Below are 27,627 nucleotides of genomic sequence, written 5' to 3' on the forward strand. Positions count from 1 at the left end.
GGGAGAAACCCCCTATCCACATCGAAGGGATAGCAGTGGAGAAGGTGGAAAGTTTTAAGTTTCTCGGCGTACACATCACAGACAAACTGAAATGGTCCACCCACACAGACAGTGTGGTGAAGAAGGCGCAACAGCGCCACTTCAACCTCAGGAGGTTGAAGAAATTTGGCTTGTCACCCAAAACCCTGACAAACTTTTATAGACGCACAATCGAGAGCATCCTGTCGGGCTGTATCACAGCCTGGTACGGCAACTGACCCGCCCTCAATCGCAAGGCTCTCCAAAGGGCGGTGTGGTCTGCACAACGCATCACCGGGGGCAAACTACCTGCCCTTCATGACACCTACAGCACCCGATGTCACAGGAAGGCCAAAAAGATCATCAAGGACATCAACCAACTGAGCCACTGCCTGTTCACACCGCTATCATCCAGAAGGCGAGGTCAGTACAGGTGCATCAAAGCTGGGACCGAGAGACTGAAAAACAGCTTCTACCTCAAAGCCATCAGACTACTAAACAGCAATCACTAACTCAGAGAGGCTGCTGCCTACATTGAGACCCAATCACTGGCCACTTCAATAAATGGATCACTAGTCACTTTATACAATGCACTGTAAAATAATGCCACTTGAGTAATGTAAGATATGTAAACATTATTAATGTCACATGTATCTACTGTATTTTATACCATCTATTGCACCTTCGCTATCGCTCATCCATATACTTACATGTATATATTCTCATTCACCCCTTTAGATTTGTGTGTATTAGGTAGGTGTTGGGTAATTGTTAGACTACTTGTTAGATATTAATGTTAGATAGTGCAGTAATATCTAACAATAATGTCGGAACTAGAAGCACAAGCATTTCGCTACACTCGTATTATTATCTGCTAACCATGTGTACACTACCGTTCAAAAGTTTGGGGTCACATAGAAATGTCCTTGATTTTTGAAGGAAAAGCAAAACAAATTGTCCATTAAAATAACATCAAATTGATCAGACATAAACTGTAGACATTATTAATGTTGTATATGACTATTGTAGCTGGAAATGGCAGATTTTTTATGGAATATCTACATAGGCGTACAGAGGACCATTTTCAGCAACCATTACTCCTGTGTTCCAATGGCACGTTGTGTTAGCTAATCCAAGTTGATCATTTTTAAAGGCTAATTGATCATTGGAAAACCATTTTGCAAATTTGCTTTTCTTTAAAAAAAAGGGCATTTCTAAGTGACCCCAAACTTTTGAACGGTAGCGTATGTGACAAATAAAATGTTATTTAAATTGAATAATGTGCTAAATTACTATTGTTTTCTGATGTTTTGTGTTCACATTTCATGAGGGTTATAGAGGTGATTGTCAATTCTAGTTGTTGCATTAAAATGTATGCAAATACACTTAAACATCAATGGTCAATGTTTAGATAACTACCTGCAAATGTATTGTCTATTATGATGGGGTGTGTCAGTATGACAAAGTCAAACACAGACTGTCATTGCAAGTCCAACTCTTGGCCTGTATAGGCCGATAGATGTTTATAGGTCTACAGATGTTTCTTTCAGTCTAATTTATTGGACCTCTCCTTCTTGGAGGTTGACAACATAAGTAATTCAACAACATTTCATTTAAAAGTAATGCAGTGGTAAATCTTCAAACTGCACATTTACATTTTATATTTGGAATGTAAAGAACCATAGTCAACATAATCAAAATATATTGTCTTGCATTTTTTATAGAAATGTTTCCCTTAAAAGATGATATTGTCATGATTTTGTCAATAAAAAATAGCACCACCACCAATAATTACACGTGGCAACAACCTGGACTCAGGGGTAGACGTAACAGAGTAAATATATATCTGGGACAGCCAATTAGTATGATATGTTACTTTTCGTATGGTATGTATTAATTTGTGAATGTCCATCATCCATGTCCTATGATATGTTACAAATTACAATTTGTATGATATGTTATGAATTGCAATTTGTAATATATGTTACCAATTTGCAGAACGTATGTTATGAATTCCAATTTGTTGTGGCTAATGTCAGCTAGGCTTGGGGTTAGTGTTAGGAGTTAAGATTAGGGTTAAGAGTTAGGGGAAGGGTTAGCTAACATGCTAAGTAGTTGCAAAGTAGCTAAAAAGTAGCAAGTAGTTGACATGTTGCATCATACGCATACTCATCCACCCTAACCAACCACTCTACATTCATTTAATGTAAACATACAGTACCAAATGTACTGTAGCATATTATACTATTCTGAGTGTCCCAGATTTAAGTTTACTAGTCTATGAGACCAGGCTGGTGGCTAAGATGAATAAAAAAGTGATAGAAAAAAGGTAAAAATAGTCCTGATATAGATAAATTATAATGAAGAACCAATTGACCTCTTCAAGCATTTTCAGCAATCAGGTCATCCATGACATCCTTCTGGTGAGTTAAAAGGGCTTGAATCAGGGCGTTAACGGCCCCGGTGCTGGTTGCGCTATCCAGGAGCTTCCTCATCATTTCTTGTGGTGTCAACTGGGCATTCACGATGGCAGCCATTTCATCATGAAAATGTCCACTCTGCAGATCATCGACAATGGCCTTCACGTTTTTCACCTGGCTAACCAGAGCTGTGCGGTTTCTTTTCAAAAACCCACATTTGTCTTTCACAAGGAAGATAAATAAATATATTTAGGATAAATCAAATTACATTCTTAAGGTAAGATACATGTATCGATAGCATTTTCAGTGTTACAGCCCTTTCACAATATTTGTCTACCTGAAATTGAAGAGATCGATGGAGAATATGTCATGTTCTTGGGCCGTGATGGTCCTAAAAGAGAAAAGGTGATACATTGAGAAATAGTGCACCAATGTCACTAACATGAAAACACGCTATGGGAACACACTAGCAGAGTCTAACCCAGCTAAATTGGTCAGCTTTTTTAAAATTCAAAAACTTTTGCACGAAGGTCCACGATAGTGTTAGAAATGTCTACTCCGGTCCGCAGTGCAAAAAAGGTAATCACCCCTGCCTCATGCTACAGGGATTGCCATTTTAATATGACCTCTAAACCAGGCTTAGCCTTATGTTCCACATAGGAACGAAGAGGACTAAGGTAGTAAGTCTGAATCAGGAGAAAATCCACGTATTATTATCTAGCCTGACTGGCCTCTTTCAGTGTATACAAACAGCAGTCTCTTCCTGGATCACTTGGTACTCAGAAATCCAAAAGTTAACAACATAACAATATTTCACGGTCCTGAAAACCATATTTTGAGGTTATGATCAGGTAAAAAAATAGTACTAAGCTATTTACGGTATTCCTAAATCTAAGTCGTATTCTTCAAAATACAAGTTATTGATAAAATATTAAATTCTGTTAGTATGTTACTTAGTCAGTTAACATTCCAGATTACCTAGTCAGAATAAGGTGGTATTCCACTTCTTAAGTTCGGGATAGGTGTCATTCACCTCACTTTCTTTGAGAGTATCAAGAAACTGAGAGCATGTCTCTTCCTTTTTGAGAATCATCTTGTCAATCAGGTCGGTCACAGCAGCCTCTGGTACTGAGAGGCTCTTCAGCTCTTGATACTCTCTATCGGTAACAATACGTTTGGAGTGCACATGTTGAAGAATGAAGACAGAATCTGCTCGGAGCCAGTCGATGAGTTTCACCTTATTCTCAATGATCATTTTCATGGCAGGGCCCTAGAGAAGCAATTTTTACTGACAAGTTGTTTGTTTCTCAAAGAAAACAATAATTATGTTTAATAATTAAGTTTTTGATCTCATACAAAATTGGGATTGACTACCTGAGAAGAGGACACATCTTCTGTTTGCTTTGGTGGCACTGAAATATATTAAGTTGCCATTATTTTATTTCAAATATCAAATGCATGATTGAAAATAACATTCATTAAAATATATGTGGACTGAGCTCATTTGTCAAGATGATCCTGTTCTCTAACACAGCTACCACTGTGACCTGTGAAGATAAAACCTGCCTAAATGCAGTAGTTCACCTGGACACTGTGGGGCCTGGGGGGCTGGGACCTGCATCACAGACATATTGAGGTTGCCGTCGATTGTACAGTTCGTTATCTCTGATGCAAATATATGGCTGTCTTTTATTGCAACCATTTCTGCATGTGGGGGTGGTTGGCTGACGTTCATTCCTGAAAGAGACATTTTGTGTCCAAGTAAATATACAATTGTGTTATGTTCTTCTTATGGTGCTAGTCGTTAGTAAGTAATACAACTTTCTCAGTATTACCATGTTGGCTTATTCACAGTTGCACTCACCAGATGGATTCCCCGATCCTGCTTGAACGGTTACATGCATGTCTAAGTCTTTTATACCTCGGACATTGGTGACTTTCCTGGTATCAACAGTGCTGCTGCAATCCGCATACACCGTTGGGCTGGATGAAGCTTCAAAACACATTCGTTATTGCCATGTTAGATAATGACCTTACAGCATGTAATAAAAACATTGTACCAGCAAACCCAACCATTAAATTGGGAAAGGTGATACCTAGTCAGTTGTACAACTGAATGCATTCAACGGAAATGTGTCTTCCTCATTTAACCCAACCCCTCTGAATCAGAGAGGTGCGGAGGGCTGCCTTAATTGACATCTTCGGCACCCGGGGAACAGTGGGTTAACTGCCTTGCTCGGGCAGAACGACAGATTTTTACCTTGTCAGCTCGGGGATTCGATCCAGTAAACCTTCGGGTTACAGGCCCAACGCTCCTACCCGCCAGGCTACCTAGTGCCTTATGTACTGTATAGTAACACCTATTTAAAAGCTTTACTGTAAGAGTTGTATGTTTTCTTATCATAACCATATGAAGTATTTCTACATGGTTTTTATCACCACAAATGTTGATGTATACTATTTTACCTTGTGTGCTCTTGCTGAAATGTTGTTGAAGGCCTGGATAATGTGTCTGCTCTTCCTTCAGAATCTTAAGGAAGTCCTGACATGTACTATCGTCCATTTTAATGAATGTCTCCAAAAGAAGACGGATCTTCCCTTCATCAGTTTTTTGATTGTGAATAGCCTTATCCTGTTTAGCTGTTAGGATATCTTCACACTTGTCAATGATAAACTCAGCATCCATCGTTGATAACCACTTGCACAGGTCCTCCTTGTGTGACTTCAGAAATTCCATGGCCTATTTGGACATAATAAACAAATCTCTGTTGGGTAAAAAAGTCTAATATTTGTATAGGTTGGTAGCAATCAAAGTTTAACTGGACCAATGTAATGTTTATTAAGGCATGATTATGGTTTACCCAAGGTGGTTATGGAGTATTAAACAACCAATGGTTGCAGGTTTTGAGTGCATCATGATTTAATGTTATTAAGTAGAACAAACAATAATACTTATATTATGATCTGTAACAAAGTAAAATACCATGTCACCCTTTCTGGTATCCTGTTAACCCTTACAATTTCACTCTATGATAAAGTAAGTACCTTCTAAGTTAATAAAATACTGAACATAATACTGAATACTTTAAAAAGTCTTCAGGCAAGAAGCCATAACAGTGTGGCAGTAGACCTACAAAACACCAGCAGTTAATTGTATTGGTGGACGTAACGTAAACTTGACAAACAACGGCTGGTTTTCACACAAGGCTGAAGTAAAGCAGCTTCAGTATTTCTAAGAAAAAACAGCAGAACAGGAAGATAACTTACCATATGATAAAGGTCTAACGGCACAGGTTCTGGTAGTAAATGTAAATCTGAAGACTGAAAAGACTTAAAAACCTGAAAAAGTCCCGAAAAGCTCAAATGTGGCTGAGGCAAACGTTTTGCGTTATATAACTACGTTTACACAACTGGTGAACACATAAAGCGAAAACGAAAGTACAGACTTGCGTGACATGTTGCCAAGTTTGCGCCGTAAGATTCACTTTGAGGAGTCATGTGTAGCTCAGTTAGAGCATGGCGCTTGCAACGGTAGGGTTGTGGTTTCGATTTCCACGGGTACTTTCATCTTCAAACAATATGGTAGCGGGCTAGTGCATAAACATAAATCCTAACAGTACCGATTGGACATTTTCTTTTCTTAAATGTATGCACTCACTACTGTAAATCGCTCTGGATAAGAGTGTCTGCTAAATGACTTAAATATAAAATTACTAGTATTTACATACCCTACATTACATGTACTGCAACACCTGTCGGCATTGTGATAACATGTCAGTACAATTTGTGCCCATGACTGTTGTTCACCAACTTTAACCTCCAGAACATGCTCCTAGTTGACCATAATTTAATAGTGGACCTTCCCTCCATGCTATGCCAGGTGCTCTTGTACTTGACCTTTCCTTGACATCCCAGGGTAGGGGTGAAACTGAAGTCCCTGTCTCACTGGGCAGGCAAAACATTTACTGGTTCAAAGATCTGGGTTGAGCGGGCAGTGATATGCAGGCAAAAATACACAAGACACTTGTAAGAGTGGAACCAGTTGAAATAAAATAGAAACAGGTTGGCTGAGAAATGGAACACTGACCTTACATTTTCCTGTGCAATATTTAGACACATTCAGGAAGTCATTTTACCCAGTTTTATTAGGATTATTGTATCTTTACTTGATTTAATATTGAAGCAAGATTGGACATTGGGTGTTTGTGTCTGTGGAACCTCGTACCCTCACTAACGTGCTCAGAATAATGTGCTAAGTTACTATTGTTTTCTGATGTTTTGTGTTCACATTTTATCAAGGTTATAGAGATGATTGTCCATGTCTAGTTGTTGCATTACAATGTATACAAATATGGCTTAAACATCAATGGTCAATGTTTAGATAAATACCTGCAAATATATTGTCTATTATGATGGGGTGTGTCAGTATGACAAAGTCAAACACAGACTGTCATTGCAAGTCCAACTCTTGGCCTGTATAGGCCGATAGATGTTCATATGTCTACAGATGTTTCTTTCAGTCTAATTTATTGGACCTCTCCTTCTTGGAGGTTGACAACATAAGTAATTCAACAACATTTCATTTAAAGGTAATGCAGTGGTAAATCTTCAAACTGCACCTTTACATTTTATATTTGGAATGTAAAGAACCATAGTCAACATAATCAAAATATATTGTCTTGCATTTTTTATAGAAATGTTTCCCTTAAAAGATGATATTGTCACTATTTTGTCAATAAAAAATAGCACCACCACCAATAATTACACGTGGCAACAACCTGGACTCAGGGGTAGATGTAACAGAGTAAATATATATCTGGGACAGCCAATTAGTATGATATGTTACTTTTCGTATGGTATGTATTAATTTGTGAATGTCCATCATCCATGTCCTATGATATGTTACAAATTACAATTTGTATGATATGTTACGAATTGCAATTCGTACAATATGTTATGAATTGCAATTTGTAATATATGTTACCAATTTGCAGAATGTATGATATGAATTCCAATTTGTTGTGGCTAATGTTAGCTAGGCTTGGGGTTAGTGTTAGGAGTTAAGATTAGGGTTAAGAGTTACGGGAAGGGTTAGCTAACATGCTAAGTAGTTGCAAAGTAGCTAAAAAGTAGCAAGTAGTTGACATGTTGCATCATACGCATACTCATCCACCCTAACCAACCACTCTACATTAATTTAATGTAAACATACAGTACCAAATGTACTGTAGCATATTATACTATTCTGAGTGTCCCAGATTTAAGTTTACTAGTCTATGAGACCAGGCTGGTGGCTAAGATGAATAAAAAAGTGATAGAAAAAAGGTAAAAATAGTCCTGATATAGATAAATTAGAATGAAGAACCAATTGACCTCTTCAATCTTTTTCAGCAATCAGGTCATCCATGACATCCTTCTGATGAGTTAAAAGGGCTTGAATCAGGGCGTTAACGGCCCCGGTGCTGGTCGCGCTATCCAGGAGCTTCCTCATCATTTCTTGTGGTGTCAACTGGGCATTCACGATGGCAGCCATTTCATCATGAAAATGTTCACTCTGCAGATCATCGACAATGGCCTTCACGTTTTTCACCTGGCTAACCAGAGCTGTGCGGTTTCTTTTCAAAAACCCACATTTGTCTTTCACAAGGAAGATGAATAAATATATTTAGGATAAATCAAATTACATTCTTAAGGTAAGATACATGTATCGATAGCATTTTCAGTGTTACAGCCCTTTCACAATATTTGTCTCCCTGAAATTGAAGAGATCGATGGAGAATATGTCATGTTCTTGGGCCGTGATGGTCCTAAAAGAGAAAAGGTGATACATTGAGAAATAGTGCACCAATGTCACAAACATGAAAACACGCTATGGGAACACAGTTTCCTGGTATCAACAGTGCTGTTGCAATCCGCATACACCATTGGGCTGGATGAAGCTTCAAAACACATTCGTTTTTGCCATGTTAGATAATGACCTTACAGCATATAATAAAAACATTGTACCAGCAAACCCAACCATTAAATTGGTGCCTTATGTATTCATGTACTGTATAGTAACACGTATTTAAAAGCTTTACTGTAAGAGTTGTATGTTTTCTTATCATAACCATATGAATATTTCTAAATTGTTTTTATCACTACAAATGTTGATGTATGCTGCTATTTTATTTTAAAAAGCAATCAAAGACGAGTGACAATGAAAAAGCGATCAAAGTTTCCATAGAAGTGCCCCTAATACTGTATATACCTAAATACAAACTATCAATAATCATAATTAACATTGAACGGGTTGTGTTTTTGGTCATTGGCATGTCGACCGCCGTGCACCGCCCGAACAAGGAGAGGCATTGACTTCGGCAGAAGTCGTGACAATAAGCCTCTGTGCCAACCAGTGATGAGTCATTTGCAAGCAAACTCATATGCATCATAACAGGTTCACACAAGCATATTTGAAAATGTAATTACTCATGCCATTATAAATTGTACAAAATCTAGGGAAGACAAGAATAATAGACTTTAGTTGATAAAACCATGACTGCGGTGAAGTACCAGTACAAGCAGTTACATTTAAGTGGCAGAGGTGGAATGAGAGAAGTCTAGATTCCCGTAAACTAGATGAACAACAGCTGGTTTTCAACAGAGCGGGAGCAGCCATCTCACCCAACATACAGTTCAAGGGCTACAGGACAGGAAGATATAATTTACCACAGGACAGGATGTCTAACAGAGCAGAATCTGGTAGTAAACGTAAATCTGGAGACCATACAACTTTCCGTACTGACAAGTTAAAATGTTGCTGAGGCAAATATGTGCTTACTTCCAGGAATGTAACAGACTTTCTTTATGTGAGTATAGTCAATAACAGACAGGCTGATTCACAATGAAACTTAAGTGAAGACATGCATGGCGTGTTTGTAAAGGTGCAGCCTACACGAATGCATTCTATGTTATGAGTAAGAAATGGAACACGTGAAGTGAAACTAAGATTAATTTAAGTTTCACCGTGTTTGCATTCGACAGATTAATACAATAGATTGTACAACACCACCTTTAGGCATTGTCATAACATGTATTGACACAGTCAGTGCAATTTTATGTCTATGACTATTCACCTACACAACTTCAGCTCATGCTCCTAGTTCAGCTTTGTGAGTGGCTTTTCCTCCATGTGATGCCAGGTTCTTGTCATTGTCCTTATCATGAGAACTTGTTCTCAACTAGCCTACCTGGTTAAATAAAGGTGAAAAAAAAATTAAAAAATTGTGAGTATAGCCCTGAACTCACTGTCTCTCTGGGCAAGCACTCGGCCCCTCCCCTCTCTCCTGTGAGACGTTGGTAGCAGTTCCGCTAGATCCACTTACACCCAGGACGGTCCCCAGGGGGGCGTCATCAATCAGGGTCTGGCCCCCCATGGCGCCTTTCCCGCTGCACTTTTTGTTCAATTCCTCACCGGAAACGAGAAGGGGGGGCTTAATATGGAGCGTGGCTCTCTTGACAAAGGTGCCACTACGATCCAGCGTCGTCTGCCTATTCCCAACAGTTGGCTGGTTGTTGGGCTCGCTCATATCCACTCCAGAGTCAAGACTGGTGTCACGGCTGTCCCCTGCCGCCCTGCGTTTTCTCTTGGAGTCCGTGGCGGAGGAAGAGTTGCGGCAGATCTCTGCGGCCGGTTTGCCCTCCAGGGATACAAACCATGCCCGCGGGGCGAGAGGAGAGGGCCTGGCCCTGGTGAGCTCTGAGGGGGTCTGCTCTGAATTCTGGTCTGTTTCCTGGAGCTCGCTGGAAAAGGGACGCTCACCCCCAGGGCGGTGGCCTCCTCTTCCTCTGGCCTCGTTCAGTGTGCCGGGGACTGAGACGGACTCTGGGAGGCTGCTGTAGTAGCGGCTCCAGGACTCTGGCTTGAAGGTGGACGTGTCCCCGTGAAGCCCCTCCCTGCCATGCCCCTGGGAGCGCTCCAGAGTGGCCAGAGGGACCTTGGGTAAAGTCTGTGTGAGGTTGTCCATGCCCACAGTTTGTCCTTGCCCAAGGTTGTACATCCCACCTGTTCGGGGCAGGGTGGCAGACCTGCATCCCGGAGAGTGCTGCTCTGGTGAGCTCCAAAGCCCCGGAGCATGGAGGATAGCCACAGGTTGGTTGTGGAATTGGAGCAGTCTGTCCTGGAGGAACAAGCTCTCATTGAGAGAGAGAGGTATATTTATCCCCTCAGAAATGTCCCGTGTCCACAGAATGTCACTGCTGTTGACAAGGGCCTGCTGCAAAGGCCTGGAGGACTCTGAACCAATAAGATCTGTACCCTCAATGTAAATGTTGAAGTCGTCATTGTACTTGGAAGTGGCTGAATCGACCGATTTGCCATCGCCCCTCCTCATTAATAATTGGTGGGATACGTCTTCAGAGTGGGTGGAGTCTTGAGAGGACACTTCGCAGAGTTGGTTGTCATTTGTCGTGGTGGTTTGGTCCATCTTCAACGACGCCATTTTGGTGGCGTGGATCCTCTTTGTCTTAGGTTCACTAGAAGAACATTTGTGGATCAAAACAGAAACCTCTCTTAGGAAATGCAAAATGTTTCTAAACACACCACCATTGAAAGGTGGATCAGATTCAAATGGTCACTATCACTATGGTATATACAATCAGTTGATATCAGATCATAACATTAGTTGACATCGTTAAAAGATTACTATACTATACTATATTGACAAAAATTCAAATGTGAAACAAAATATCAATTAACAGTTTGATGACACTGGAGATTTGTCAATTCACTTGGTTAATCTGGCCCATTAACGTCTAAACAATAACAGATTAGTGAGGTAACAACAAAATGAATCCATCTCTTACCTACGACAACAGAGCATCACTGCTAAAACTCCAACAAGGAAGACAAGAGTTCCTCCTAGCACAGCCACGATCAAGGAGCTATGGTAGGAGATGAAGTCCATAGGGGTGGCATGTCCCATGTAACCTATATTAACATTAGCACATAAGAGTCTGGTTAAAAGTTTGGAGAGCGTTATGAGAGCACAAAAAATAACTCATACACTCTAGAACAATAGACAATCTGCTTGCTGGAAATGACCACCAGCTATAAATAATGTATAGTTCAATATATCTTGCAATGGTTGAATTGCATTATGGTCCTAAAATTAATACAATTATAAAGTAATCCAATAAACGGAGGTGCGTTTTAAGGTTTGAAGTTTTAAGGAGTTCTTAATGGTCACATAAATATTTTGTTGATTTGGGAAACTGCTACCTATCATACCCTTGATCGAAGGCATGGGTGCTGCTATCCAGTAGCCTAGATGAGGAGCCATGAAGGTCCAAAACAACTTCCCCTCCTCCATCTTCATAATTCCCAGTCCTCTGTTCATCCAGGCACCTGAATAATATTGATGATGTGTTGAAGACATGTATGAACTACTGATCTAGGGTCAGCCTTCCTTCCCCAAATCCTAACCTTAACCATTAGAGGGTAACATGTAAAACTGACCTTAGATCATTGTCTAGGGGAATTTCCCCCAACTACCTCTACACCCACCAGTAGTATGGTCAAAGGACCAGGCTGGCACAGCATGAGAGGCCTGCAGTCCAGAGTTGTCCCCCAGGGGTAGAGTGATCTGTACTGGCCCGGTCACCTGGATCTCTCTGCCATTGGACAAGAGTTGAGCACTGACAGCTGCTATGGGGCTCAACTCAATGCTGCTGTATCCTGAAACACAAAACACTTACTTTAAGACCTTTAAAATACAAAAGATAGATGAAAAAGTTCTTATCATTACAGTATTGCTAATTTGTAGGCCGTTGTCTCTTGCTCTGTACCTCCCTCCGAATGTGGTTTGGAAAAGCTGCACAAACACACATACCTGACTGGTTGATGAGAAGGCCAGTGGTGTAGCAGTCTTTCCCAGCGGGAGGCTGAGGCGTTGTAATGTAAGCTCTGAAAGAGGAGAGGCTTCTTCTGTCTGTCAGGTTCAGGAGACTCTTAGGGAACTGGACCCTGGGCTGAGACAAGGCATCTACAGATGAAAAGACATATGGTAATTAAGAAGATAAATTACAAAAACAAGGCAATGTTTAGCTAATGTTCAAGAACTAGGACCTATGAAAAAGAGTAGCTACCCGTACACTCTTAGAAAAAAGGGTTCCAAAAGGGTTCTTTGACTGTCCCCATAAAAGGTTCTACATGGAACTCATAAGAGTTCTACATAGAACCAAAAGGGTTCTACCTGGAACCCAAAATAGTTTTTGAAAGGGTTCTCCTATGGGGACAGACGAAGAACCCGTTTAGGTTCTAGATAGCACCTTTTTTTCTAAGAGTGTAAATAAAGCATCATAGAATGGATAATAACAGGAAAGTAAATCAGACAATAAAGACGCAACATAGATACCAGATGTTTTGCCAGTTATCAGAACTGAATCGTCAAACCACCAGATGTTGCCTTGGTGTATGGACAACAGGGACATGGTCACAGCTGAAAATACTGCAATAAACCAGAAGAGAAAAGGCATGGTGAAACTTTCCATAGGCACTTGCTTGATTTGATCCCCACACAGTCACTACGTAGTTGTTATATTGAGAAACTAGACGGCGATCTCACATTAGAATTCAACAGCTACTGCAATGACAAGCCGCCACGACGAATACACACACACACATCACACACACTTACTTGGTATCCTGGTGGTTTTCCAGGGCAGCAGGGTGAGCAGGTAACTATCCATGCTAGCCACGATGGTGAGGGGTAACCCCAGTTGGTAGGGCACATGAAGAAAAACTCTACCGTCCTCAGTGGTGAGAGCAGAGTTGGTTCTGGTGTAGTTCACATACACCTCCACTGTGGCTAGGCTCAGGACGTGGCGGGTTGACATGTCATTGACCTGGACCTTCAGAGGGAATTCAGAGCCTGGAGAAAGCAAAGGATAAATTCAGTTCAATGATCAAATGTTTTTCCTTTTTACAATTCGATACTGTAATGTAGACAACACTGATTGCCAATATTTTTTAGCAATGATATAGTCCTGATTAAAGCAAAATAGGCCTTATAAAGAACACTAAACAAAACCATTTGAGGATTTCCCTGTGGATGTCTATTCAATTGTCCCACGGGACCTACGTGATGCAGAAACTCAATTTGGCCAATTATTGAGAATATATAAAGACGTTTGAAAGATAACATTGTGCTACATCAGCAAACAGGCTAATAAAGATATTGTCCGGCTATCAAATACTTTCTTTGGGCTGATTTTATAGAGGTGGACAGGTGACAATAAATCTCTGAGTAGGCTTATATTACATCACTTTCAACAATCCTGCAGTTTTCAGATCGGTAGAGATGAAGGAGAGATGTGAAGGAGAAGAAGCCTGCCCTACAGCCACTTCACACTCATGTTCGACCATGCAGTCTTAGTGGGCCAACATGACAGAAGGGCCTGATTAATCTGCAGTGGAGGTGAATAATACCAGATTACTATAATCTACTTGTTTGGAGAATTGGGGACCACGTCTGAGAGATTTACGGGTTTGGACAGAATGGGGGTTTCCGGCCTATGAGGTCATCATTCCAATAGAGATGGCTAGATAGGTGGAATCACATGCTATAACCTCAAATTAGATGGAGATTGAGAAGCCAGCTATAGTTGGTAACGTCAATCATATGACATGATATGTAGAATATCTTTTGAGACTTGGAAGCAGAACATGGTTTCAGTGGGAATTAGGCTACATCATGCAGGAAAGTGTGTGTGTTTGTGTGTGTGTGTGTACACAAATAGGAGGAGCAGATGGGCCTGTGGAGACTGATCCTCTATGGCTCCGGTTCAGACACTGCTGTGTTGGGATTAAGCCATTCCCTCTACAATTGCACAACATCACCGGGACAATCCAAGTCAAATTGCTGTCCTATAGACACCATACTGAAATGTATAAAAAAGTGGAATGGTGCTGAGATTTAGGTAATTTCGATTCTTACAGTTAGCCTTGTCCCATATCTGTTTGTGCCGTCTTACCAACCCCTATGGTCATTGGCAAGGCAATAGCAAACAGATCTGGGACCAGGCTAGTTTATGGTAAGACCTTGTAGGGGGTGTCATGTTGTCCAGCAGAGAGGACAATAAAACTGTGTGACCATGTTAGGAGACACACCAGGAGGAATTCAACAACTAATTAAAATGATCCAAGTCCTTGTCTTAGCCTCTTCAATGTGGGACAAACAATCAAATTCCTGATCCCATTAGTCTGGTCCTAGACCTCTTTGTGCTGTCTTGCCCACCCAATACATAACAATGACCATATGAATAGGCAAGAGAGCACAAAGAGATCTGGGACAAGGCTACTGAACATCTGGTACAGTGATAAAAGGTGCCTTTTGTTCTTTTGTTGTGAATAAATGTTCCTTATTGGACGCAATGAGCTAGAAGTGCATGTGAATAAGCATTATGGTAATTAACTCCTACACAATGAATAAATCATAAAGACTCTGAACAGAAATATGAATGCAAGCCTGTCATTCATTCAGCGTTTTAAACGAGTAGGCAGCCTGCTGTGTAGATGCTTTGAGGACCTTGGATCATGCTGTAATGGTGGTCCAAACTCCAAACCAATATCATGACTAGCAAAATGAAACAAGTTTGGCTTTGGAAATGAGCTGTTCGTTCTAGTTCATTCATACTCTGAATGACATTATCTGCTAAATATTCTTCACTCTCCTTGCTGACTAACAAACAGCAGATGGATGGGCATGCAGAGCACAGCATGTCTTACATTGTGGTATATTTGGCTTACAGCACACCTAATGGGGATTCTACCGCAATTTAAACTGAATCTCTCATTCAACGGTTCTCTGAAGGGAAAATGAAAAATATAACAAACCTGTGCTGCCTCACCTGTAGACCTATCATGCAAGTATGGCATACTATGCACATTTAAAATATCTAATGATGTAAAATGATCATGAAACACAATGATAATTTATGAGATTAAAATGATAGTTTGTTGGCTATCTATCTATACAGTTTACACAATATTATTTTAACACCACACACTTTGAAGATCTTTATTCATAACCAGGAGCCACATTCCATCTATTAACTGATTGGCGAACACATACCTGACGAGTAGACTGATGCTGTCTGGTCCTGATGCTGAATTTGTTGAACCACTTGCTGGTCTGCTGCGCCCTTAACAATAAAGTTTACAATATCGTCGTCATCGCGCTGTGCCATCTGGCCCGCGGCAGACAAACTGCTTGCGGTGAATCTCATTCCATCCCTGTAGAATAGCGCTAATAACAACAGATAAACTCCTAATACTGACATGACTACTTGCAGTTACAAAGCGAGACATAACGGTAAACATTAGGCATGAGTCCCACATTATCCTCCGCGTGGTAGGCCATTGTAGTTCTCCAAGCGATGCAATTAGTTCAACATGAACATCCTCGTTCAGAATCTACTGTCACTACCAGTACCAGCATGCAAGACAGGTCTGTAGTCTTTGACAAACCCCACCCCTTTTGTCCTATTAAATGTAGCCTAATGCTTTTCGTTTTTTGAATATCTGTGTATAGACCTAAGTATTTACACAATTGTATGTAGGCCTACTTTACAGGAACAGATAATAAATAGCCCAGTACCAGTTAATTAGTAAACAAGTACATCAACTGCCTATATGAGTTGTCCTCTCTACATTGGTTTTGTAAAAATGTGATGAAACAAACACCATATGTAATGATGGTAATACGGTCTATGGCACAAAACACATTGTGTACGCATTCACTTCTACTGAAGGAGGAAGATATGAACGGGTAGCCTTGTTTTTAAGGCGCCTAAGAAAATGTACAACAAAGTTGAACCATTTATTTAATCAGAATACAAAAATACACATCTCAGTGACTTCCATATTGTAATAAATAGTTAACCATGCTTTCTAACCATAAAAAGGCACAGCAAACAGTCACTTATTAGTCATAAAAATGACCAACTACTTCACCAAAATCATCCAGATAGTAACACAGGTGACAACTGTAACATTATATTCCAAAGATGAAAACACAGTTACACATCATCATATTGTTTAACCTTAGGCAATAAATATGCAAATATTGTATATCTATGTATATTTATTCTTAAAACTGTGCCATTGTAAACATAATGTAAACAAATGAAACTCACTTCTCTTCCACCATGTTATAGACCATCATCCTAAAATATCCTCACATAGGGTTTGGTTGGTTCATGAAAACCAGGCAGTTTGCAGCATTATATATACACACAACACTGGAAAAACATGGAGTAGGTTGAAGTTGCCCTTGGATGCTGATCTAAGGTCAGTTCTGCATTTTCCCCTTCTAATTGTTATGGTAAGGATTGGGGGAGGTAAGCTGATCTTAGATCTGTGCGTACGGGAAACCTCTCCCCAGATTGGAGAACTTAAGCTCTGTCTCTAAGCCTGGAGTGGGGTCTAACACAGTCATGCAAAACCAGGCAGAGACCCTTCAGACAGACACACAAAGCCTGTGAACTAAAGCTTTGAGTTTGACCTGCAGTGAGGAAATGCACAGCTCAGATTAAAGCACATTGAGCTGAAAACACAGACATAAACTACCTAGATTGCACTTGAATTCAGACTACTGAACATGTGGTTTTAATATGAATACAGAACTATGTATTCGAATGTTAAACCACTCTGAGAACAAGAGCTAGGCCTACTTAAAATGAATCCATATTCAATATGTCTGTGATACCAGCCCATAACAAAGCCACTTAAAGACAACAAGACATGACTGTGGCACAAACAAAGAACTGATAGTCATCTGACTGTCACACAATGACTGACATACAGTTAATGATCAAGAATTGTGGGTTGGGTACTTAGGATTTCATAAAAGATTGAAAGTTCAGAATATGTTTAATTCATATCTTTGGTTAGGAACCTAGCTAGCTTGGGGCTATGAAGTTTAATTATTATAATATTTTTTTTTTAAATACAACAATCATACTTGCAATAAAGCACATTTATTTTGTCTAGACTATTTTTTACTAAGGTAGGACTAGAAAAAAAAGTTCACATTTCAGGACATTTAAAGGCCTCATGATTTGGGTTTCATGTTATAAAAAAAAGACGTGACTGTGAGGATAGTCTATATGCTTCTTGATAATGTCAATTCTCTTAAGAAGTCACCAAAAGAGAGGTTGGTGGGAAACTAGGAATTTCAAGTTGTGATATGTGGCACCCTCTAAGAATATTGTAGGTAATGCTTTATTTTACAGTCCTATATTTACACTGCACAATTATGGAGTATTAGATACAAGCTACTTTCTGGCGCTTACTTCAAATAAATGAACACAATTGGTAACCAACTGGTACCAAAAAGATTAATTGCTTTCTCAATGAATCCTAAAGAAGCCTAAATGTAATTACCATGTGATCATGAATGATAACTTCCTATTTCCATTTGGTAGTAGATATTGGGGTACAGGAGGACTGTACAATAAAGCGAGCCAAGATCCTGATATGAACAGTTTTGTTCAGGTAAAAAAACATTATAATAATAATCATTGGATCAATTGATATTACAAGTTGGCCGATCAATGATAAACATACAGTTGTTGCTAAGTATTTAGCTGATGTAAATGAACATACAAGGGATCGTATATAAATACATAGAACAACAGTCAGGTCTGCCTGTTCAACAGTCTATGATTTCCTGCATCCTGCTTTGAGAATCATCCTGGAAGCACAGAGGAACGAGACTAAAAACCAGTGAGATGTTGGAAGAATTTTTGAATTAAAATTAACTAGTTAAAAACGCTATTTAATTTAAAAGTCTGTCCGTGTATACAAAACCCTTTCGGTTTTCCCCACAGCGAAACAACACGTCAGAGAGACTGTATCAAAACCACTACAATATTGCACCTCCATTAAAATACAACAGCATTAAACAAATACGGGAGAGATTAGTCTACTTAACAAAAGCAATAATCTACAATTGGTGTTTATGGTGCAAATTAATAAACAATGTCATCAAAACGTGTTAGCTGTTGACACTGCATGTCATGTGGGCAATCTACAAAGGCATTGGACTAGAATAACTACTAACAGTGTATCATACACTGGTTTAGATTGCATATATACAATGCATACTTAGCATCACATACAAATATACCCTGTAATGCAACCAATCTAACAAAATAAGTGTCCTATTAACATTACATATCACACTGAGCAATTTAGAAAGGCTGCACATTAGCAAAACTCCTTTGCTCCTCAGCTGCTCTACCTAAATCAATGTATAACTCCTATTCCCACTACCATAGTGTTACTCTGTGAAATACTGAGTGTTTAAATGATAAAGATTGAAGTAAAATGTATCTACTGATATGAGGATGTAACTTTGCAAACACCCAAAATGGAAAAGTGCCTATTAAGTATTCCATAAAAATATGAAATTGTTGGCTTACAACCATCAACTTCACTCCCTCTATACGTGACTGCTATTTATCTCAAACATTATAACAATATTTTCACTACTTTCAAAGTTAACATTTAAGTTCGGAAGTGTCTTGGACATTCACTTTGGTACTGATTTTCACATCAACAGAAAACGTGTCAAATGACAAAACATAACTCCTAATATGTAATCTGATAACTTGTCTTAAATTCTGATGTTTTCTTACCAATAAAGCACATTTACAATAAAATGACTCAAATATGGCACATGACATAGGTCTTTGACACAGAATCATCATGCAAAAACAAATAAATAAAAGTCATCAACATTTTTTTTCTATTCAAACCAAAATGATGCTTTCAGTAGTAACAAATGGCATAATAATACTAAAGTCATATAAAAAAAAAAAACTTGTTCAAGTGTTATCTTTTTACACCAAAAAATCGAAACACTATTCATGCAATTCCAAATAGATATCCAAAGTTAAGCTAGCATAGCATGCAACATATGTCTCACTGTTTTCAGAGACCTCGCTTCACTCTCTTTAGGTTGTGATGTTGCATCTCTCCTTCTCCCAGGGCACATCTGTAATCCCACCCTATTCCCTACATAGTGCACCACTCAAAAGTCGAGCGCTACACAGGGAATAGGGTGCCATTTGGGACGTAGGCCATCGCCTCTGGTGTAAACAGTGAAAGCAGGGTATTGTGACTGTCGTGTTGCATCTGTAGCCATCTATTGCTAAGCAAAGAGCCAGTAAGCCAATCACAAAGCCATACGGTACTGTATTGAACTGGACACACTCACACCCCGCTGGTAGGACACACTCATGGAAGTCACCTTGTTGCTACTTGGATTGGGCCTTCTCTACGATGCCAGGCGACCAATCAAACTTTTATAATGATGATAAGTTGCATACCTGATTGTGCCATGAATGGAAATATGATTTTAGAAAAATGGCTTTTTGTGAAGATCCATGACTTCCTTCTTTGCACTGTCAACTGCTTTCAAGTTCCATCTTCCATTTTGGCACCAATCACAGCCTCACTAAAACATTTCTGTTGTAAAGCTTCTCTGAAACAGCATTCCCAAATTCATCCACAGGATCAAATCCATCCATTCATCCCAAGATACCAGGCATTCAGCTCTTCCTGCGGAGCTCCAAAATACTTCCTCTGTGGTGGAGGGGCACTTCCTCTCCAACTACTTCTGGGTTAGAGGTCAATCATGGCGGTCTTAGCCAGGTCCTTAGTTCCCTGAAGAATTCTCTTCATATGACCCACTTTCGATATCCCCAGATCCTGTGGAGAGACGACGACATCGTAAGAACATTGACTCTACTATTTAAAAACTAAATCATTATAGAACTCAGTGTATGTCACTATGTAGGACCTCTTAAAGCTAGAATCCAGAGTTCAAACAAAAACTAGGCAGTTGGTAAAAAGTAAAGGGATGGGCCTGGAGAAATGTAACCACTCTCAAATACATAGACAGGGCTATGGATGCATAGACTGACCATCCATTATATACAAATGATAGTTTTTACTATGTGTTGAGGCTATACAATGTATGTTTACATTTAGTTGTTTACAAACATTGGAGTAAAACAATATTTTATGTTGGGTTCTGATGGGGTATGACAGTTAAATTAAGCCCACAATGGATTCATAAGTTATATTCTTCAAGAATCAACAAGTATATATGATTAATATATAAGTCAAAAAATGGATTTAGCAACGAAGGAATCTAGCTTTAAAGGCAGCCAGTAATACACGTTTCACTTCATGTGTGCTGAATATGTCTCATAGTGCCAGATGTTACAAAGCAACAGGTCCTGTACTGTAAAAACAATATCTTCTGGTCAATGACAAAACAGACAGTGTGAACAGATGTGTTGTGCTGTACCTACCTTTCAATAACCATTGCAAATATTCAAACGTGGAGCTCGCTACTGAACAGCATGTAGCTGCCACTGTTTGTATTTATGATCCTTTGGCCATTTTCTGTGTGATAGTTTGGTAATACCAATTAAAGCCAAATAGCATGCTTTAGGCACTCAAAATGTCTTATAATAGGGATTATAAACTGGGTGGTTCGAGCCCTGAATGCTGATTGGCTGAATAACACGGGTATGACAAAACATTTATTTTTACTGTTCTAATTACATTAGTAACCAGTTTATAATAGCAACAAGACACCTCGGGGGTTTGTGGTATATGGACAATATACCACGGCTAAGGGCTGTATCCAGGCACTCCGCGTTGCGTCGTGGTTAAGAACAGCCCTTAGCCGTGGTGTATTGGCCATATACATCACAACCCCTCAGGCCGTATTGCTTAATTATAATATGTTTAATACTTACATGCTGCAAAGCATTATAACCCACTGGGCACAGACGTCATTTCAACGTCTAGTTTTGATTTACAATTGGTTGGGTAGTCAACCAAGGTGGGGAAAAAAAATCTTAATAATTTCAATTTCGTAATAAATTGGGTGGAGAAAAAAAAGAAGAAATTCCAGTATGTTGATGACTTTCGTAAATCCAATCAGTTTTCCACATTGATTCAACGTCATCACATATTTTTTGGTTTGTTGAGATGACGTGGAAACAACGTTGATTCAACCAGTGTTTGCCCAGTGGGAAGGGCCTCTTACATGCGTATGACAAGTCTTACAATGCATTATAACGGCATCATAATGCATTTTTACCTGTAAGTGTTAAAGGCTCAGTGCAGTCAAAAATGTGATTTTACTGTGTTTTATATACATTTCCACACTAAGAGGTTGGAATATTACTGTGAAATTGTGACAATTATGATAATGCCCTTTTAGTGTAAGAGCTGTTTGAAAAGACCGCCTGAAATTTCAGCCTGTTTTGGTGGGATGGAGTTTTGGCCATCCATGGTGACATCACCATACGTTAAATTAGTTTATAGACCAATACAAAAATTGTTCCAAACCTCTCTGCCAATAACAGCTAGTTTTCAGTTATCCCCTCACCACTCCCAGACAGTCCTAGCAAAATTCTTGCTTGAGAAATGTCCCTTTACTAAGAAGCTATTTTTTTAATTAAAAACAATCACAGTAAGGTACTTAATTGTTACCCAGAAATGATTTCAAGTTGATATAAAAACAGCTGCATGGGACCTTTAAGTAAAATGTTACCATGTTTCTAAATATGATCCCAAAAAAAAACCTTTTTTTTTTTCATTGGATAATGGTGGTATTTCCATAGCAATATGGAGGGTACAGATTTGGAATGAGGACACACACACACACACACACACACACACACACACACACACACACACACACACACACACACACACACACACACACACACACACACACACACACACACACACACACACACACACACACACACACACACACACACACACACACACACACACACAGACAGAGAGAAAGAAACACTTGCACAGTCCAAGGTATGGTAGGCCAGTTGCTCATATGGATGTGTGCATGTGTGTGTCTATTACTAATGTCAGAAAGTCATCCTACTCGCTTTGCCCTCATTCAATCCCCCCACTGTATATCCCATAGGATCACTGGTACATGAAACTGATAGACTTTTCAGTCTATTAAAAACATTGTTTAAATGACACTCCATCATCTCCATTGGATGTTTTGGTCATAAACAAGGTGTCTAAATTGTTCTCGCTGAGGTGTTTTCTCAGAGTGGAGTCAACAGTGGACATCTTTCTCCTATAACTCCAAGTATCTGTCACCCATGTTAAGCATCACTCCAAAAAAGCATGTTCGCTCACACACCCCTGTGGGTCGGCTTCCCTGGGAGTTGTTGTGCCTCTGTCCGTGAATACTATATGTCGCTCATACTTAAAACAGCTTTTAGTCTCGCCTATGGTGGCACCCCAACCCTCCTTTACCCTTCGTGACCCCTCCCACTCCCCCAGCACTCCCTCCCCCATTCCCCCAGCCCTCCCTCCCCCATTCCCCCAGCCCTGTCCCGTTTCCAGTTCGCACACAGTACCATTGGAGACTGGGGGGTTAGTGAGTCGCAGCCAGTCTCCTGCGGTAGGTAAGCAACACTCTCACACACAGAGGAAGCCAAGCAGAGCAGTGCAGCACAGAGTAGCAAACAGGGAGACAGCTAACGGCCAACAGAATCAGAGAGAAAGAGATGGAGAGAAACGGAGAGGAAGAGAGAAAGAGAGTTGATCTGGGGATAGATGAGGTAACGGGTGTGTGTGTGTGTGTGTGTTATGTTTGAGTGTGTGTGTGTGTGTGTGTGTGTGTGTGTGTGTGTGTGTGTGTGTGTGTGTGTGTGTGTGTGTGTGTGTGTGTGTGTGTGTGTGTGTGTGTGTGTGTGTGTGTGTGTGTGTGCATTAGCGTGTGTGTATGTATTAGCGTTTGTGTGTGCATTATGTTTGAGTGTGTGTGTGTGTGTGTGTCTCTGTGTGTGTTATGTTTGAGTGTGTGTGTGTGTGTGTGTGTGGGTGTACCTTCAGGTCCCTCCTCTCCAGGTGCAGCAGTTCCGAGCCTCGGATGTCGTGGCGTGTGAAGGTGTCTCTGTACTCTCCCAGACTGAGTTGCTCCAGCCAGACGCCCACTTCCTCTGTGCCCCATCTCTCCACTACACACACATATAGAGCAAGAAGGGGCTCGCTCAGTGTGAGACCCTCGCTCACGTGCACACACACACAAATTGGGACGCACACCCACATCCACACACACGCTTGTATACACAGACATACACACAATCAGAGAAATAAAATCCCAATAGAGGGATAGGAAAACAGGGAGAGGAGGAGAGGTAGAGAAGGAAAGGAAGGGAGGGAGGGAGAGGAAATGCGGCAGCGGATGGCGGGAAAGAGGAGGGGTTAACAGAGATGTCAGAGGTTGGTTGGTCGGAAAAACAGGGCTGTGGCCAATGGCCTTCCAGAGAGGCTGAGGGCATGCAGGTTATCCACCAATCAGAACACAGACGTACAGGAAGTAGGAGGGAGAGGGAGGTGGAAGCCTGTGCAACCTACAGGAATGCCCCACCCAATCAACCCCTTGCCCTGCCTCACTGTAGGCAGGACTAACACACTCCCAACCAATCAGACAGGGTCCTAAAGCAGAGGACCAGCCAACCCCTGGCATTCTATTTGTATCCATTCTACTGTCTGTCTGGCATCATATCTCATTTCACCCCAAAACAATGAGACGAGAGTTCAGCTGGAGCAAGCATACAGCAGAAATGGCTTGTTTTCATGTTCTATTGGCAGTAATATTCATAAACAAATGCAGTCAATGTTCAGTTGTATCAGTCGTCATGAAGGCAAAAAGGTGTTCAAATACAGAAAATGTCTTTCTCTGGGCAACCCCAGGATTTTTGGCCCTGCGTCCACCACCCTCACCCTGTCTTTGGCCTTGGTTTGTGCCTGCTGTACATGCGTAGACAGGTGGATGAGACCATGAACAGAGAAAAGAGGGGTGCTCTTGGATGGCTGGGGACCGGGGAAACAGAGATCACAGAGACAATCTCTGACACCACACTGGGTGGTTATAATGCATTTCAACCACTATATGTAGGCCACAGAGACGGTAAAGACCTTAGTTCTAAACCTATGTAGTTACTTTCTCAAACAGACGATAAAACAAAACAACGTATTGTGATATTTACACATTATATACACATTCTTGTTGCGTGTGTGTTTGTGTGTGTGTGCGTATACAAAGCCTGTGGAGAGAGACACAGAAGACCAACACGTACCTGACTGAGGGCTGGTCTTCTTGGTAGCTTTCTCTTTCTTGAACTTTGGCACAATTCTGAACATGCTGCTACGACTGTTCCTCTTGCCATACTCTAACGAGGGGTCCTGAGAGGGACACAAGTGTAGGATTAGAAGTGTGTGTGTGTATGTGTGTGTGTGTGGTGTGTGGTGTGTGTGTTCTCACCTCATCTTCATTGGGTTGCAGTATATGGTATAACCAGGGGATATCCACTAGTTTGCCTAGCTCCATCTCCACACTCTGCAGAGCACTGGATAAAGACTCTTCATCTGAGGGTTCCAGTTGCTGCGGATGGACACACACACACACACACACACACACACACACACACACACACACACACACACACGAGTTGGGCAGGAAGGATACATTCCTGTACAGAGACTGTGTAAGACGAAGTTACCCTTGATACGGATCAAAGGTCAGTTTGGCGTATTCCCTCCTAAATATTTCAGGTTAGGATTTAGGAAGGCTAAACTGATCCATCTTCTTAGATTGTAACTCACCAGTGATACTCGTCCCACCAGAAGGGATTCAGTCTCGTTGTGTAAAGCCTTCACATTGCTGGCTACTTCTATAGCTGTGTTCCTGGCCATACTCTGGCGACAAGGCAATACAAACAAACCTGATATTAGACAACTACATTCCCACACACACACTCCTCACATCACACAGATAACCTGTTGATGACGTCCCTAACCTCTGGGAACTTGGGGTGCGTCTTGTTGATGGCATGTGACGAGGCGTTGACGGCGTGAGCAAGCTCCTGCTCTAGAAGCCCATTGGTCTTGGCTGCCTCACAGATCCTGTGATTGGAGAGGGGAGTCAGAGGGCAGAGTTCTGACTGCTGATTGACAGAGGGTTTTTACAGGTACAGTATTCAATATAAAGGACAGATAACTGTGTAGAATGGAGCGAAATGAGGTGGTCGCGTGTGTGTGTGTGTACCTGGTGATGAGCTCGTCCGCTGCACGGGCAACCAGCTGTACGAGGGCTACCTCCTCCTCAGTGGCCAGGTCCACAGACTGCTGGGGGTAGAGGTGAGGCCGCAGGGGCAGCTTGTCATACTTCAGCTTGTCCTCCCACGACTTCAGAGTGTTCTCAAACGCCTGCACATGGACAGGGAGGGGACACACAGGGAGAACAGGAGTTCACATCCACAGACAGAGCATCTTGGGCATACCCTTCTCTTTCTTCCTCTTAGCATCTCTTTCTCTCCCTTCCTCCCTATATTATTGCCCATTGACTGTATGTCCTCTTTTTCTCACACTCTGGGGCTCCCTCCCTACTTCCTACCCCCCCCTCCTTCTCTCCATCCCTCGCTCACCCTGTCTCTGGTCAACATCTGGGCTCTGTTCTTGTGTTGGATCTTGATGACTCCAGGAGGTTGTACCCAGGCCTCCCCGTCCACTTGGATAGGAACACCCTCATCTCCCAGGATCGTGATCTTCACTGAGCGACACTGACAGGGGAGGAAAGAGTCATATGGCGAAAAACCACAGTATGATACAAGTAGTGTGTGTGCGTTCGCACGGGTGTGTTACCTGTGCTATGCGGTGGTGTTGTAGTTTGATGACTCTGGACACGGCCATCTGCATACTGCCGAACACTGCTACCACCTCCAGGATTTTATCATCGAACGACGGGGCACAGAAGATCTAAACACACACACAACACACACACACAATAATAGAGGCAGGGGTTAAAACACAATGAACGCATTTACAGTACATTGCGTTAAAGTATTTTTGATGATGCTCACTGTGTGGGGGGGATTTTTCTTGTGGTACATCAGCCTCATCAACACTATCACAATCGTCGTCATCACCATCACCATCACCCTCCATTGAAAATTAATGTTTTCTGACAATTCCTTCACCTCCAAATCATCTAGTGAAAACGAGGGGTTAGAATTTAGATTGAAAGACTCTGGAGTTAAAGGTCTCTCTAACTTGAGATTGATTTCTCTGTCCACATTGTCCATGATAAGGTCAAGGCCGTGATGAATTAGACATCATTCTACTGCACAATTTCTCCGCTCCGATACACTCAGAAATGCCACTTTAATGCAGATCTGTACTATTCAGCCTGCTGCACGTCAAAGGCTCAAAGAGAGAGAGGTTGTGAGCTATTGTATTGTAGTTCAGACTAATTCCACTAGATGGAACCCTACTCACAATAACACATCTACGCAACCGGTTTGTTTTCATTGTGGCCAAAACAGTCAGGTCTGTAGATGGTTTATAGTTTGAACACAGGCTAAGAAATAAGTTTGTGTGTGCGTGTGAATTTACTGTAAGTGTGTATGTGTGTGTTTAGAGACAAGAGAGTAAACTTTCAGGATGACGTGTGTGTTGGATCAGTTCCACTGTATGTTCTCTCCCAGCTGCTTCCTCTGCCCCAGCACAGCCATTACATAACAACACCACGTCACAGACAGAGGTAACCTCACTGGACTAGGGGCCACACCAGGGAGGTGTGTGTGTAATGCGTCTGCGCGTGTGTAGCAAACCCGACACTCCAATCCGTCAGCAGCCCTTGTACTATCTGAGTCTTAAACAAACAAGTCGATAGGCGGCCACCTCTCTCACCAGGGGTCATACTCAGGCCCCGACACTGGGAGCGAGAGGAGAGGGTTTAAACACATCTAAAAACGTCACAGGACCAAATCAGCTCCAGTAATAAAACACACGTTACTGAACAACAATAACCCAGAAGTGTTATCATTCTCTTTGCCTCTTCTCCAACAAGACTGAGCCAGCAGCCACAAAGTGACAACCAAGACAACAAGAGTCCTTGGGATCTGGAAAGGTGTTGTACACATAGAATGACAAAGGCAGTATTATCAGTATGGTTGTAAGGGTTGAGGTGCCACTTAGTGGCGTAAACAGGTCATCCCGTGCAAATACCAGAAGCCTGACTCTCATTTAGCCTCCTGTACATCATCCTCAGGAAGAAAACACTAAGACACTTTT

The 27,627-nt window shown here is 41.2% G+C and overlaps 2 protein-coding genes and 1 pseudogene across 17 annotated transcripts in view; all 3 read right to left on the reverse strand.

The window, feature by feature from the left end:
* LOC139538227 (protein FAM171B-like) overlaps positions 1–3,693 on the reverse strand; it is a 41,242-nt pseudogene extending 37,549 nt beyond the window's left edge.
* Positions 1,559–15,945, reverse strand: LOC139538598 (protein FAM171B-like). 6 transcript variants are annotated; one of them, XM_071340805.1, is made up of 15 exons: positions 15,551–15,945; positions 13,115–13,348; positions 12,833–12,925; positions 12,308–12,460; positions 11,983–12,153; positions 11,698–11,823; positions 11,283–11,406; positions 5,706–10,952; positions 4,905–5,178; positions 4,303–4,431; positions 4,023–4,175; positions 3,813–3,850; positions 3,417–3,708; positions 2,776–2,829; positions 1,559–2,659 (listed from the first exon to the last, which is right to left on the reverse strand). In XM_071340805.1, the coding sequence occupies exons 1-8, from the start codon at positions 15,756–15,758 to the stop codon at positions 9,722–9,724; spliced, it is 2,340 nt and encodes a 779-aa protein (XP_071196906.1). In that variant the 5' UTR covers positions 15,759–15,945; the 3' UTR covers positions 1,559–2,659; positions 2,776–2,829; positions 3,417–3,708; positions 3,813–3,850; positions 4,023–4,175; positions 4,303–4,431; positions 4,905–5,178; positions 5,706–9,721. The 6 variants fall into 6 exon arrangements, with proteins under 6 accessions (XP_071196906.1, XP_071196911.1, XP_071196908.1 ...); XM_071340810.1 differs by having other exon boundaries at positions 11,707–11,823; positions 15,551–15,941; XM_071340807.1 differs by lacking the exon at positions 3,417–3,708.
* Positions 15,946–16,284: 339 nt separating this feature from the next.
* LOC139538599 (diacylglycerol kinase eta-like) overlaps positions 16,285–27,627 on the reverse strand; it is a 78,338-nt gene continuing 66,995 nt past the window's right edge. For 4 of the 11 annotated variants that reach the window (XM_071340814.1, XM_071340817.1, XM_071340813.1 and 1 more), the window contains 10 exons: positions 26,197–26,310; positions 25,980–26,114; positions 25,601–25,761; positions 25,353–25,458; positions 25,159–25,251; positions 24,818–24,937; positions 24,633–24,738; positions 23,377–23,507; positions 22,905–23,024; positions 16,285–20,193 (listed from right to left, as the gene is read on the reverse strand). In XM_071340814.1, coding sequence (XP_071196915.1) covers positions 20,107–20,193; positions 22,905–23,024; positions 23,377–23,507; positions 24,633–24,738; positions 24,818–24,937; positions 25,159–25,251; positions 25,353–25,458; positions 25,601–25,761; positions 25,980–26,114; positions 26,197–26,310 — 1,173 coding nt within the window. In that variant the 3' untranslated portion in view covers positions 16,285–20,106. The remainder of the gene's footprint in view (positions 20,194–22,904; positions 23,025–23,376; positions 23,508–24,632; positions 24,739–24,817; positions 24,938–25,158; positions 25,252–25,352; positions 25,459–25,600; positions 25,762–25,979; positions 26,115–26,196; positions 26,311–27,627) is intronic. The other 7 variants (XM_071340818.1, XM_071340821.1, XM_071340816.1 and 4 more) reach the window with 2 other exon arrangements.

This window comes from Salvelinus alpinus, chromosome 14 (assembly GCF_045679555.1).
Source record: "Salvelinus alpinus chromosome 14, SLU_Salpinus.1, whole genome shotgun sequence".
Lineage (NCBI taxonomy): Eukaryota > Metazoa > Chordata > Actinopteri > Salmoniformes > Salmonidae > Salvelinus > Salvelinus alpinus.